Genomic DNA, 15,492 nt, shown 5'->3' on the forward strand with positions numbered 1-15,492 from the left:
GTAACAGGATTATTATAACCATGCTGGGCAACCCGTCGAATGACACTCAGACTTTTATACTTCAGACTCTTATACTTCAGGTGTTAACAGCTTTGAGATACTCAATGCGGTTACCTTAGTGAGTCATAAATGTCGGACTAGGTCATAGGTAGAAAGTTCTAGCCCACGCATTGTTGAGTTCGGCAGCCGGCACTGACGCAAGTGCCCGGCGCGCCAGCCAGGCCTCAGTCTTTGGTCGCACATGTGCCGAAGTTGAAAATAGCCGGACAGAGCCTCTAATATCCGCATAGAGAGACGGAGTTCTGTTCGGCATGGGACAAATCGGTACGCGCTAGTGCAGAGAAGTTCACTGAAAAGATCGAGAAGAGGGATTCAGCCTGTCAGAGATCGAAGCTTCCACCAATGAGAATGGATGTTTTGTTGTCCGGGGACCGTAGCTTCAGCAAACAGTGGGGTCAGATCGCACGAATCCTCATCTTATTGCGCCATAAAAGCGAGTAAATCCAGATGGCGTGTCTCACGATATCCCCCGCATCGTTTGTAACTCAAAATGAACGACACAGCCTAACATGGCCACTCCGTCTAGCTGGTGCCTTAAGAAACTCGATGGTAACTCGCAGCTAACTGTAAACTTAAGAACTGTGTGGGTGGCAGATCGTAGGAGGGACAGCTTTGTCAGGACACATCTGTCTGCCATGCTTGTAGGTGTTTTTGATAATGAATTACACTTAGATATGCAGTGCAGCGAAAATAGAAAGGATCGTGGTTGCAGAAGACTGTAGCAATATTACCAGTTGAACCATACTGAAAAGATCGCAACTGAGCCGGTGCTACTGAAAAATATGTAAAAAGCGCTTTCATTAGTTTAGCGCCAATATTGCTGACACGCGGTTTATGAGCTCGTCCTACATCAATTTTTTTTTAGTTCGAACTTATTTTTTGTTAAAATCGGCTGTGACGCTCTTCCACCTTTGCAGGTGCATTTATGGAAGAGGTGTAAATTTAAACCACTTAGGATCAAAATATCCAGGTAGCTAAGTAAGAAGATTGACAAATTGACTTGGGAGCACGAGGCAGGGATAATGCAACGATTATATTCTAATTCTGCTTCTTTGCACACTGTGTCAGTGGTCGAGCAGGAACAGCGAACGATTAAAAAATCTTTCGCTGTCGGGCACATGTTACATTTGGATTTTTAAAATGTATTAGCAAGTACGAATATAGTTTGTAGCAAGTTTAGGGGACGGATGGCTCAGAATGGGCTATGTCATAGGGTTTTTTTCTAAGGAAGAGAGACAGAGAGAGACAACGTTATTCGTCAGAGTAGGGATCTAGCTCATGGGCTAGTCTTCGGCTCGCTCCACGGCTCGGAGTTGCACGTCCAGGCTGGAGCTAAGCAGCCCTTCCTCCCACGATGAAGGTGAAGGAGAAGCCAGGAGAACGGGGGAACGGGTCCTCCTCGCAGTCCCAGATGATGTGACTGAGCCACGGTGTAAGAACTTCCACCGTGGACTGAGCATAGCTGCTAACGGCTGCACTGGTGACAGTACGGACTTAGTCTGTAGAGGTAAATGTATGAGCATACGTAGGGGTTCGGGTATGAGTATGTCTGTAACGTGCGCCCGGTGATCTCCTGACGCTTGTTTGGTTCACTATTTGGTGCGGACTTAGTGTGTCGTGTAAGACGGTAGTACTGGGTTATGTCGTGATATGAGTGCAGGACTTCGTTTGAGGTCTCCGGTTTCGGGAGGCCCACCGCTCGGCTGACGAATCCTCGAACGAGTTGATGGGTCGCTTCGTTCCCTGGATTCCCAGCGTGACCAGACACCCATATCACCTCTATTGAGCGTGGTTCTTCATTGTTGTGTAGTGACTGTAAGATCCTCAGTGTGGTGTGTGCCACTATTGCTCGCGCAAGGTTTCTTATGGCGGTTTTGGAGTCGTTAATAACTATACAGGCATCTCTCGAGGTCACAGCCAACGCAATGGCTGCTTCAGCTTCGATGGGGGTGGCAGCGCTTAGCGAGCTCGAAGCTATCTGCGTCTTGAGTTCTGGGCCTGAAACGGCGCAAATGGCGTAGGTGTCGGGTTGATCAGAGTACTGAGCTGCGTCGACGTACGCCATGGCTGAGTTGATCCCATACCTCTTGTGTAGTACCTGGACTCTCGCTCTTCTGCTGCCGTCGTGGTGGCCAGCGAGTGTGTTGTTGGGCAGCGGTTTGATTACGCACATGCCCCTGATGTGTAGTGGGTTGGTGGCGGGGTCGCTGCCCGTCGAGGATGCTCGAGCGAGTATCCAGTGGCCCGTCTTGTTACCATAGAGAGGGTGAGCCTGCGATGTGTGGTGTGCTTCAATGGCCTTGTGAACTCCCAGTTGAAGAAGTTTCTCGGTGGAGGTGTGTCTTGCTAAGCCGAGGGCTACCTTGTCGTATAATGCAGCCATGGCGAGCTCGTTCCGTCTTCTGTAAGTGTAGGTATGGTAGTGCACATGTTAGGCAGCTGACGACAAATGCCTGGATGAGTTGGGGCAGGTCCTTCTCCTTCATGCCTTGCCTATGCGCGCCGTTCCGCCGTTTCTGCTGTAGTATTATGCCTAGTACTCGCATGTGCTCGACGTGGGTGAGTGGCTGCTGGATAGGCGTATCGTGATGTGAGGTAGGGGTGACTTGTGCTTGCTTCGGTCAGGTGGCCGGGTCAGGAGGAGCTCAGACTTGTGCTGTGAGCACTGGTGTGTTGGAGCGTTTCTTCAACTGTGCCGTCCGACCCTACACACGTCCGGAGAGTGATGTCGTCGGCGGATAGCCAGTGTCTTAGTCCCAGGAATTCATTAACGTTTGGAGGCAGGGAGCGCATTGCTAGGTTGGATAGGAATGCTGAAAGGACTGCGCCTTGCGGCGTGTCTCTGTCCCCAAGCCGGATGGGAGGCGGACGCAGGTCTCCGACCGCGAGCTCGACCGTTCGGCCTGTGAGAAACCACCTGATATAGTTGTCGGTCCTTTCGTCCAGTTGTAAGTAAGCTAACCTCTCGAGCGTGGCCGCGGGGAGCACATTGTCAAAAGCCTTATGGACGTCCAGACTTAGTAGAGCTTACGTACTCGAACCACTTTCTGGATGCAAGAGGTCATGGTGTCATTGAAGGAGGCCGTCCTGGGTGGACTTGGGGTCTAGGTTACGCAGTGCCTTGTTCACAACCCCGTCGGGGCCTGGCGCTGACGTCGTGCGCAGCTTGTGCAGCGCAGCGCAGACCTCTGCCTCCGAAATGCCAGCATCCAGCTGTTCTTTGGGAGCTCCCACGAAGTGTGGCAGCTGCGTGTCGCTTTGTCTCGAGGTGTTAATGCACCGGCTGGCGAGCTCCGCAAGATGCTCCGCGTCACTGCCGGGGTACAGGTGTATTATTTGTGTCAGCTGCTTGCATGCCGCCGACTTGGTGTTGCCGGGATCTAGCAGGTGTCGCATCACGTGCCATGTCTTCTTGCAGCCAGCTGGCTGCTGATGATGTTGCAGATCTGGCCACACTGATGACGTTACAGTGTAGAGGTGCGAGCCTCTATCTCCCGTTCAAGCTTCTCTGTTAGCCGTCGCAGCTTGTCAGCTGGCAGCGCTCGACATTGGCGCTGCCAGCTGCGCCGGGCGTTCGCGCGCTTCTCACATGTGCAGGAGGCGGAATCCGTCGATGGCTCCTCTTGAGACGCCGCCATTTCGCACGTCGTGGAAGACATGTCGCGGCTCAATGACCTGATCTATTCGTTGAGATCGGATATGGAATCGGGTGTCGTTTCTTCGCGTGACTAACGGAATCTAGCCCACTTTGTAATATGGGTTGTGGCCATCAGCCCTGCTGGCGGCCGTTTGAAAAGTCAGCGACCAAATGCAATAACCACTGCCGATCGCGTGGCCTGTGTTCTGCCACCAGGCGGCCTAGTATTTTCTTGCAAAGGGTGAGGTCTGGTGTGGTGTTCCTGCACATACTGTCACCGACCCGTGTTGGTTGTTGTGGGTCGTTCAAGATAGTCAGACCTAGATGTTGAGCGCTCTCCCATTAGTGTGCCCTTGCGGTCGGGATTTGGGTAACCAGACTCGGGGTGTTTGGCGTTGAAGTCGCCCAAAATCAGTAGCTGCCCTTCTTTGGCCAGCAGGGACGCTTTGCGGAGGACTAGTGGGGCGTCAGTGCCCGTGTCTCGTGTTGAGTTGTAGATGATGAGGACGAAGATCGGGTTGTCTCCCCTTCTCCTTGGCAGTATTTCCAGGAGTGTGTGTTCAATGTTTGCGCCTTCAATTTCATGTTGCGTGGCTGTAAGGTTATGGTGTATTAGGATGGCTGTGTTGGGGTGAGGCCCATCGGCCGGTCCTAGCTGGTTGTATGCAGTGCAACCTGGTAGTTTTATGGGAGTGCTCAGTCTCTTGGAGAGCTTTTATGTCTGGTGTGTCTTTCGTGTTGTGTTGGATGTGAAGATGCAAGTGCCCATGCTTAGTGTGGTAGCTCCTGCAGTTCTACTACCATACTGTCAGCGTTGTTCGCGGGACTATGTTACGTTGGTGTCAGCGTGGGGGCCTGCTTGGCGGGCTGCCATTGGTTTGCGGTATTTACTCTAAGATGTGGTTTTGGCGGGTGTCTCTTATTTCTTGCAGTGCAGCGAGCTGTGTGCTGTGTTTGGCTTGCATTGTATTCACATAGCTTTTGAGTGTATATAGTGTATGTGTTTATCGTGTCCATGTGGAACGCGTGAAATTCCTGAAGGTTTGTGTTGATGAGTTGACTGATCGCATTAAAGCGCGCCTCCAGCTTAGTTTCTAGGGCGTAGATGGCTGCCATCACTGCTATGGCAATGTCCGCTTCGGTATGGAGCAATGCAATGGATGTGGCTGCCTTGCGCTTGCTTGAGCTCTGGGGTTGTGGTACCTTGCTAGTGGAGGCGGGGGAGGATTCCCGTGCTTGTGATGCGGGTGTGGATGTCGGTGTGAATGTGTGCGATGCGCGGGCCCTGTCCATCTTAGCGTAAAGAGATTGGATATAGCTAGTTAATTTAGATATCTGGGAATGCTGAGCGGAGATTTGCGCTTGCTGGGTTGAAATCAAGGCTCTTAAGGCGAATACTCCTTGACATTTTCCTAACCTGTGAGTTGGATGCCAGTGACGCCGGGGGTTCCTTTTGCCAGGCAACTATTTTGGTGACTCTCCGGGGCTTCGGCTAGACGAACAGAGCCGGCTTGCCAAGGGGGATCGTTGGGTTGAGCGAGATCTCGGGCAGTGGAACCGGGACCTGCTGGCTCGGCGTTGAAGCTGGCTGTCGGAGTCGAGCGGCGCGAACCACGTCGACCGGGCTCGGAAGGATGGTGAGCTGCTGCTGGAAGTGCCATGGTGGGACGGGCAGCACGGGTGGCCAGGGCAGGTTCTTGTGCTTGTGTCGTTTGCGGGGTGGGCGGCATCTTCTTGACGAAGTGGTATTTGCAGTTAGAACTGCTAGTGTTTTGTGCCCGGCAGCAGACAATGCAGCGTGGCGCGCATGTTGGTGCTTCGTCCTTCTTCGGTGGGGGGTGCTCCCCGCCGCAACGGCGGCAGCGCTGCTTGCGTGGCAAGGGACAGACGTGCGTGCGATGGCCGACCTTCCTGCTGGGATTTGCAGCCACGCGTGGCAAGTGCTAAAAACAGTTCTGCCTTGTTCTAGATCTGCTCATCATCCGGAAAAAGCGTGGATTCTTGACTTGCCGGACACCAGGACGCCGGACACCCTTGGGCGGCTTCCGTCGTCGCTGTTGCAAAGCCGCGGATACCAGCGGTGGCGTGATTCCGTCACTCCATTGCTTCATGGTGTCGCCCTTGCTTCTGTTGCCTTGAATCTGGTGGCGCTCCTGCCTGCTTCGCTTCGGGACGTCACCACTGCTGGCACAATCATCTGACCGTATAAAAGCCGTGAAACACCGCTGAATCTCTGGGATTTGCAGCCACGCGTGGCAAGTGCTAAAAACAGCTCTGCCTTGTTCTAGGTAGGTTTGAAAGTTTTCTCTGTTTTGATAACAATTTCTGTGGCTGCTAATCCCAACTAAGCTGTTTTATAGTTTCTGTAACGACAAAGTGCACTATGGGTGTCGATGTTAGTACATATCGAGCCCTTTTTTTCTCGGCGGTCCGGCAGGGGCATTCTAATCAGTCCTTGTAATGTGGCGGCCGCACTCGTTAGTTTTCTAATACCAAGACCTTGTTTTCTGCTCTCAGCCGCGTGCTTCGCCTTGTTGCTTCTTCGCGCTGGTGACATTGAGGCGAACCCTGGGCCTAAGACTGAAGATGTCATAAACCTTTTGAAAGAGTTCATGGCTGTGAATGAACAAAAATGGAGCAGTACTTTCGAGATTCTGAACAAAATCAAACAGGACGCTGACAAAATAGGGGCCCAGGTTGGCCTCATTGAGCAAAACATGAATGGTGTTTCTGAACTAAAAAACGATGTGCCTTCGGTTAGGGGTTCAGTGAAGGAGGTTAAATCAGCAGTGTCAAAGACGAACACGGAACTCAGTGGCGTGGTTGACGACCTTAACAACAGATCAAGACGAAACAACCTGCTCGTAAAGGGCATGCCTGATTCGGACGGAGAGGACTATGTGTCAACTGAGAGAAAAGTTCGAGACTTTATAAATACTAATTTGAATTTGAATTTGGAAGTTAATGACATCGAACGTGCCCATCGCATTGGCGCTTACCGGACCAACTTCATGCGCCCTATTATTATTAAATTTCTCAATTAAAAAATGAAGGATCAGATTTTAAGAAATGTATCCAAACTTAGGGACGTGTTACCTAAAGTGTGGCTAGCGGAAGATTTTTCACCAAAAATTCAATTAGAACGTAAAAAACTAAGAGACTGCGAAAATCAACCGCGTGAACAACGAACGTTTTACACTTTGGTACAACAAACTACATATTCATGGCAAGATCTACACATATGATGCGGTTTCACAAGGTGTAAAGCAGATAGTCACCCAGGGAAAGCGTCATGATCAGTGACAGAAAATTCAGCGCACAGTAGAAATAAAAAATGGTAGACAGCTATCTATTATCCTCGCCAACTTCCGCAGCATACTCCCAAAAACTGATATGGTTAACGCAATTATAAACACGTGCTCTGCGGATATCATCATTGGAACTGAAACGTGGCTTTCTGCAGATGTTGAAAACAGCGAGCTATCTCTGCCTAACGACTTTGCGATATTTCGTAAAGATAGGAATGAGAGTAGGGGAGGTGGTGTATTGATTGCCATTAGAAGTGATTATCAGCCAGCTTTGGTTTCACTTGACACCCCACTGGAGCTGATCTGCGTGATGATGCGACCTAAGGGCATCACCTACATCTTGGGCGCATTGTACCGCCCTCCGAGAAGCTCTTCCGATTTTATTGATCATTTACAACAGTCACTTGACGATATGCTTAAAACATATCCAAAATGCATCATAATTTTAGGTGGTGATTTTACGTACCCGTGTATTAACTGGGTCACACGGTCCATCACTTCCTCTGAAAATCGCTCTGAGTGTTCCAGATTGCTACATATATTAAGCATGTATCAGCTCAATCAACTTGTCAAAAACCCGACACGTGGCAGTAATATATTAGACCTGTTGCTGACAAATCTACCTGATAATTCTGAAACCCACGTGCTAGAGGAACTAAGTGACCATAATGTAGTGCATTGCGTTCTTCCAGCTCTGATTCCTGATAAATCGACTACTACAAAAACAATTTTGAACTACTCTAGGGCCGACTGCGGTAAAATGAATAGTATGTTGCAGGAATTTCGCCTGAAGTTTGAAGATTCCTACCTCACCCACACAATTAATGAAAACTGGTTACTGTTTCGTGACAAACTAAAAGAAATTGAGTGTGCCTGCATACCAAAGTTAACAATTAAAACAAGCGACAATGCTCCTTGGTTCACGAAACAGGTAAAGAGGTGTCTAAATAGAAAGGAAAGAGTATTCCGCAGGGCCAAGCAAACAAACGCAGATCGGGACTGGGAAAACTATGAAGAGGCTTCAATTAGGGCTGAGGCTTCAATTGTTGCAGCGAAAGACGAGTTTTTTAACCAAACTTTGCCCAGTTTATTGAGAACCAAGCCAGCAAAATTTTGGCAATACATAAATCCCAAGTCCGAATTCAAGACACCTACGCTAAAGGATGAAAACAGTGACGTTCTGTCTATTGAAACCACAAGCGAACTATTTAACAAACATTTTGCGCAAGTATTTACAAAAGAGACTCCACTACGCGAGTTACCCGATGACGCTGACCCAGTAATACTTCACCAATGCCAATCGATTATAATAAGCGAAGCTGGTGTGGCATGCGCCATCGAGAGACTGCCGCAGAATAGTAGTCCGGGTCCTGACGGTATCAGCAATAAGCTACTTAAACTAACATGCCACACGTCAGCCACTTTATTAGCACTCATATTCCAGCAGTCCTTGGAATCGGCTTGTCTGTCTTCCCGACGACTGGAAGATAGCGCACGTCATTCCGATATTCAAGTCAGGCGTAAGCACGTGTCCTAACAATTGTAGACCTATCTCGCTGACCTCGGTTTGCTGTAAGCTGTTGGAACATATCATTTACACGCACGTAATGTCCCACCTAAGCAATAACAATCTGCTGCTTGAACAACAACACGGATTTAGATACAAAAAGTCCTGTCAAACACAGTTATTTGAACTAGTAAGCGATCTTCATGACTCATTGCATGCTTTGCACTATGTTGATGCTATATTCGTAGATTTATCAAAAGCTTCTGATTGGGTGCCCCACAGAAGATTAAATAAGAAGGTTCGTAAACTGCAACTTGACGACAATACCACGTTTTGGATCGAAGAATTCGTGCGCAGTCGCTTTCAACACGTCAAGATTAGAGATCACATTTCTAGCTGTACTTCGGTAATATCGGGCGTGCCACAGGGGTCAGTATTAGGGCCGCTTCTCTTTTTAATTTACATAAATGACATAGCTAACAACATAACTTCTAGCATACGCCTTTTTGCCGACGACTGTGTGATATACAGACAAATAACTAACCCACTTGACGTAACACGCCTACAGGCTGATATAACCTGCTTACGTGAGTGGTGCACACTGTGGAAAATGGAGATCAACATAGACAAAACGAAGCTGATGACGTTTTCTACGCTCACTAATACTCCTACGAATACCTATTCGATTAACAACAGCATAATCGCAAAAACACAGTCCTTTAAGTATCTGGGTGTGCACTTCTCACCTAATCTAACGTGGAACGTTCATATAGAGCATATAACAAGTAAAGCCTTTAAAAAACTAGGTCTCTTAAAGCGCCGTCTGTCAGCTGCCAATGCCGAAACGAAGCTGCATGCCTACACAACGCTGATTAGGTCAGCATTAGAATATGCTTCTATAATATGGCATCCAATAGCGTTGACCTTTCAAACCAGCTTCAATCTGTGCAGAACAAGGCAGCCAGGTTCATTTTATCTTCATATTCATCTTATCAAAGTGTAACGGTGTTGAAGCGAAAACTTCATCTCCATAATCTTGGCACACGACGCAGGATATCTCGTTTGTCATTTTTTCACTCCATGTATCACATCAATACAGTTTTTGCAACTACGAATATTCTTCCGGCGCATCATATCTCTTCACGCAGAGATCATAGTTATAAAGTTGAACCAATTTTCGCAAGAACGCTGAAATATCAGAACTCGCCATTTGTATTGTCAGTAAAAGAATGGAACGATCTGCCGGAACAAATAGTTACCTTTACTGATATATCGTCCTTTAAGACAGAATTGCTGATGTATCGTGATAGAATCGACACGCAGCAACCCTAACCTCGTCAATGTGCATGAAGTCGATATTTCATATAGTGTGCCTCTTGATTGTAAGATGATGTCGCGTGTACTTTCCTGCGTTGATTTGCAAACGCTCCATCTCTATAGTTTTTTGCTTTTTTTGTATCTTGCTTTTTTTCATTTGTCTTTGCAACTTTGTTGTACATTATGATTGTATAAAAATCCCCCCCCCCCCCCCTATGTAATGCCCTTTGGGCCTTTAGGGTACTGAAATAAATAAATAAATAAATAAATAAATAAATAAATAAATAAATAAATAAATAAATAAATAAATAAATAAATAAATAAATAAATAAATAAAGTTGTAGCATGGCTTCACCCGGTTGTAGAAAGGGTAAACTAAAACACTCCTGGGAGAATCTGCGAAAGCGCAGAGTAGAAGGTTCTGTCTACGTGATCCTGATGCCTTTCTGCAGCCACTCGCGCAGGAATAATGTAAGTCGGTCAAGCTGTCGCGGCGAAATCACTGAAAATCGCAGGAGCCGACGTGGAGTGCGACCGTCCTCTCCGAGCGCTTGCAGCGTCTGCTGTTTTCTAAGAAACTATGGCTTCCCTACACTGCCCGGCTTCAACATTGCTGATAGAACAAGTGCCTAAAGGGAATACATAAATTTTAAAAGAGTTGAATGTTGGGCTAGTTGGTATTTTGACATAAGAACCATCTTGAAATGCAGCGCAACGGGACGGCACAACAGAGAGGAAGACGAACACAGGCGCTATGTGTCCGTCTTCCTCTCTGTTGTGCCGTCCCGTTGCGCTGCATTTCAAGATGGTTCTTATGGAATACATAAAGATGTAATAAATGCTTCTATTTGATTAGACGCCGCAACATGGAAATTTCTCTCGCAAGTAACGTCCCTCTATTCGGGTAATCAACATAAACAAAGCGATTGCTAATGCTCAGGTGATAAAAAAAAAAAAAAAGTAATGTCCGAAGTAAAACACATGCACTCACGCATGGTATGCGTTCTGCTCAAACTCCTAATATTCTTACAATACAGTTTTCTTTGACCTCAAAAGTTAGGCCACACGTACTTCTTGCCAACATGATTCCATAGGATCCCTGCGTCTCCGTTGTCACATACGTACCGCTTACCTCCAGGAAAACTGCACTCAGTAGTCAGTTCAGTTCTCTTCAACGTGTTCTCTTCATTGGGCAGTTTCTATGCACTCTGCGTCGAAATCGGCACCAAGTGCACAGAAATGCATGAAATAAAAATAAATCATAGAAGAGAGAGAGAAAGATGAGACTTGGGTTTAACGCGTTTGCGAAAGAAACCACAGCGCAGAAAGACGTCAGCACAATAAGGCATACTTGGGAATACGTGGAAGCATCTATCGGCATTTTAATATGAGCATCTATAAGTGCTACCAGCTCTATAGATGGAATGATCTGGAATGTGGAATAGAAATGTAATATCGAGCGCTATAATACCGGCGAAAGGTCAAAACAATTTTCAGACATACACTGAGTACAAGCCACACGGTAAACGTGGCTTCGTCTTTGATTTTTAGAGCCGACTTATCTGACGCCATTCGTTTCTAAAAAGAGACACACTATCTAACAGTCATAACTAGTTCAACCATGCCGACACACCACAATGAAGCAGCACCCACTCAGCACCCACTGGGTTTGCTTTTATATGTCGTTTAATTATAATATGTTGTGTTATTTTCATGCTGTTTGATCATAGTTTTGTGGCTTGCAAGTATTTCGGTGCGTACGCCACGTGTTCGCCACCCAGTGTAGAAAAATGTTAACGTACAGCTTGATGTACACGCATTAATATGGGTTCTAGTCACCGTTTCGTGCACCAAAATTCGCTACTTTGATAACCATTTTTGTATTTCAAATGTGATGGCCTGACAAAGGGGCCTATTCGTTTTATATATATATATATATATATATATATATATATATATATATATATATATATATATATATATATATATATATATATGCAGTGTATATAAAAGGAACAGTGTATGTAGTTAGAGTTTAAAAGCGGTCGTTTGTTACTTGTAGCTTTGTATCTTCAATGTTATTCATGTCGTGCTGTTGCTTTTTTATTTTGGTGAACTCTTCTGCTGTTCAGTTCCAGTGATTGATGTGTTGCGCTAGAATAAAATATAGGAATCACAGGTGCCAAATTCGGGAAAAAAAAGACATACTTTTTTATACATTTCAACAGCAGCGCAGTAATTTAGTTCGCCGTGTATAAATGTCATCCCCGCAGTTGCCACAAAGCCGTTCTCGCTCGGTACGAGGCATGCACGACATTTGACTGTTAGGATAACACCACTCATCTGTAGGTCTTAACAATATATATATCTGTTTCTAAGGCCACAATACTAATAGCAGGATGTGTGTTGGTATACTCTAGTTTGTACACTCTGTCTAAAACAAAATGTTTTGTTTTAGACTAAAATGGAGGATGTGGCGTCCTTTTCTATTCCTTGTGTTCTTTTATTTTAGGTGTACATGGGAAGGTAACCTGCGTCACAGCTGTATATCCCGAAATCTTAAATTAATTCATCAAGCAACTATAAAAAAGCAAGAAGAAAATACCAAACAGCGCTATACATATACGTACACAAGCGGACAAAGAATGTCTTACGCGAACCAGCACCAGAAGTATTGTACAGTAACTATATGACCGTCGCCCATTACAAAAAATGAAAGAATCCATACAAGTTTTTTTACGCGTACATATTGTAACGCGTGAGGAAAACGAAGACCGGTTAACGTGCTTGCGGTCCCGGGTTGGAAAAGAAGAAGAGGACGACTCTGAGTGCATCAACCAGCCAGCCGCTCTTGCGCTCACCTTCGCGACCTAAAATGAACGGTCCCCTTCATCTGTAAGATTTACAAACAGTCTCCTTTGCGCGTAACAAAGTGGTGGAGGTGCTCGGTAAGCGCTCACAACAACGGAACCGTCACTGCTGCAGCTTCGTCGAAGCCGTTGACTTGCCGGCCTCTCGCCATCTGCCATGACCATCTTCGACGTGCCTGAAGAGGGAGCCGCTCCGAGGGCAGCGCCGAGCAGTCCGCTGTAGTACTACCGAGTTCCACCCACCTTCGGAGGAAAAGCGGGAGAAGATGCCGACGAGTGCCTCGTCCACTATAAACGAGTGAGCAAGTCCAACGGGTGTGATTCAACTGCTCAGCTCACCAATGTGGTGTTCTCCCTGACCGACACCGCCCTTGTGTGGTACGAGAATCACAAGGATGCGCTTACGACGTGGGAACTTTTTGTTGAAGAGCTGAAGGTCTGTTTTGGCGACTCAGTCGCCATAAAGAAGCGTGCTGAGCAGACATTGTCGCAACGGGCGCAGCTACCAGGTGAGACATGCACCATGTACATTGAAGAAGTTTTAAAGCTGTGCAAGGTGGTCAGTGCTCGCATGTCGGAAGAAGATAAACTCGGACATTTGCTGAAAGGACTGGCTGAGGACGTATACAATTTTCTAATCGGTAAAGAAAGCCTAGGTTCTGTGTCCGACGTCATTCGGCATTGCAGAACTTTTGAAACGCTCAAGATGCGTCGGATTATGCAAACGTTTGGTCGGTTGGCAAACGTTACGACGGTTGCCAGTGTGGATACGAGCCCTTGCCTCGACCTTCCTTCGACCATCCGACAGATTGTCCGCGAGGAACTTTCCCACCGCGATGAGATGTCGCGTTCAACAGCTGAACACCATGGCATGTACACGTCGCGTGAGGGTATGACTGCACCCCATTCGGCTCCTTGGCAACCGATGGTTAGCACAGCGGCCGTAGAGTACAGCGCAGCCCCACAGTCTCGGATGACAACACGCTCTCCGACTCCACGCTATGACCGACGCTAGAGCACTGCGCGGGCCGATTTTCGCGGCCCGGGCCCGGCCCGGGCCCGTTTTCACATTGGGCGGCCCGCCCGAGCCCGATAAAAACTTTTATGGCGAGACCCGGGCCCGGCCCGGGCCCGGAAATAATCTACGTTACCCGCCCGACCCGGCCCGTCACCCCTTTACCTTAAGCCCGAGCCCGGCCCGAGCCAGACTCGAAACCGGCCCGAACCCGGCCCGAGACCGAAAAATACATGTCCGAAAAATACGGCCCGGGCCGGGCCGGGCCCGGGCTTTCGGGTAAGCCCGAGCCCATGCAGTGCTCTAACCGACGCGCACAGCGCACGCCTTCTCGACCTCCGATGTATCGTCATGACAGCCGCCATGAACCAACTGAATACACAAAAGAAAATGACAATATTCACTTCATCGACGAACCAAGGTTTCGACCTCCCCCGGTGTGTTACTCTTGCGGTGTCCCGGGTCATATATCGCACTTTTGTAACCAGTGTATGAACACGTGGTATGGCCAGCCCTCAGAGTTTTCACGGCCCTCCGAACGGCCCCATGGTGTCCCGTGGCCAGCCCACGCATCGTCTGGCTACGAGTATTGGCCGCGCAGATCCCGGAATCGCTCCCCAGCGTCTGACAGGAGTTCGACGCCCCCACCGCGTCCTCGTGCTTCCCGTTCTCCCTCACCGCTACGTCGCAACGCGTCCCCTTCGTCACCGGAAAACTAGCTAGCGCGGCCGATGGAGGTGAGGTCGCTGGAGATGTGCTGCTGACAGAAATACCTCCTGTGTTGATGCTTAAAAACAAAGTGCGCGTTTTTGTAGATAATGTGCCTGTGATGGCTCTGGTGGACACAGGCGCAACAATTTCGGTCATGAGTGTCTCCTTTAAAGACGTGTTAGGGCGAAAGGTGTCGTTTAAATGGGACGAATATTTAAAGTTCTGTGAAGTGAGTGGCGAGCCGTTGCGACCTATTGGTGTGTGTAATGCTGACGCGTCTTTGGGAGGCCATGTTATTCCCACAGAGTTTGTAATTATTCCTCGGTCGACTCATGATGTGAGTCTCGGCATGGATTTCTTGCGGGAGTGTGGTGCCACTGTCGACTGCCGCACAGGGAAGGTATTCGTAAGTGGTAAGATTCCGTCAGGACTCCTTGAGAACCCTGTAGATCGCGAAACTACATTGTGTGTTTGTGCTGATACGGTCGTACCTGCATCATCTACCGTTTGTGTTCCCGTTGCCTGTTGCGGCGCCACTTGCGACAGCTTCGATGCTACTGTAGAACCGCTACAGACTGTGTAGCAGTTCTACAGTAGAACCGCTACACAACTGTGTGAAGAAGAATGTGTTGGTGCCACATTGTGTGGTGTCGATCAAAGGCGGACGCGCTGGCTTATGGACCGTAAACTGTTCTCAGGAGCCCCTTATACTACCAAACGGCTTAAAATTAGCCTTCGTCAGGGAACGCGCGTCCTTATCAGTGGCTGAACTTACAGAAGTGCCGGAAGAACCTGATGGCCAAAGTTCGGAAACGGCCCTTTTGGCGATGGTAAATAAATCGCTCAGCACAAGTCAACGCCGAGCGTTAGTGGGTGTGCTTTCGAAGCACGTTTCGGTATTCGACTTTGCGCAGAAGGACAAAATGCCTGCAATTCCCGCGTCTCGAACACGCCATACCATCAACACGGGTTCGGCAAATCCGATTAGACAAAAGCCATATCGCGTTTCACCATCAGAGCGCCAGATTATGAACGAACAAATGCACGAAATGATGAAAAAGGGAGTC

At 48.1% G+C, this 15,492-nt stretch overlaps 1 protein-coding gene across 3 annotated transcripts in view; it reads right to left on the reverse strand.

Moving 5' to 3' along the window:
* Positions 1-15,492, reverse strand: part of LOC119457018 (galactosylgalactosylxylosylprotein 3-beta-glucuronosyltransferase S) — a 173,237-nt gene that overhangs the window by 19,808 nt on the left and 137,937 nt on the right. For 2 of the 3 annotated variants that reach the window (XM_037718840.2, XM_049669761.1), the window contains exon 1: positions 2,145-2,648. The exons of the other annotated variant lie outside the window; for it this stretch is intronic. In XM_037718840.2, coding sequence (XP_037574768.2) covers positions 2,145-2,443 — 299 coding nt within the window. In that variant the 5' untranslated portion in view covers positions 2,444-2,648. Of the gene's footprint in view, positions 1-2,144; positions 2,649-15,492 lie in introns of those variants that run through there. 3 annotated transcript variants of the gene reach the window in all.

This window comes from Dermacentor silvarum, chromosome 6, assembly GCF_013339745.2.
Source record: "Dermacentor silvarum isolate Dsil-2018 chromosome 6, BIME_Dsil_1.4, whole genome shotgun sequence".
Classification (NCBI taxonomy): Eukaryota; Metazoa; Arthropoda; class Arachnida; order Ixodida; family Ixodidae; genus Dermacentor; species Dermacentor silvarum.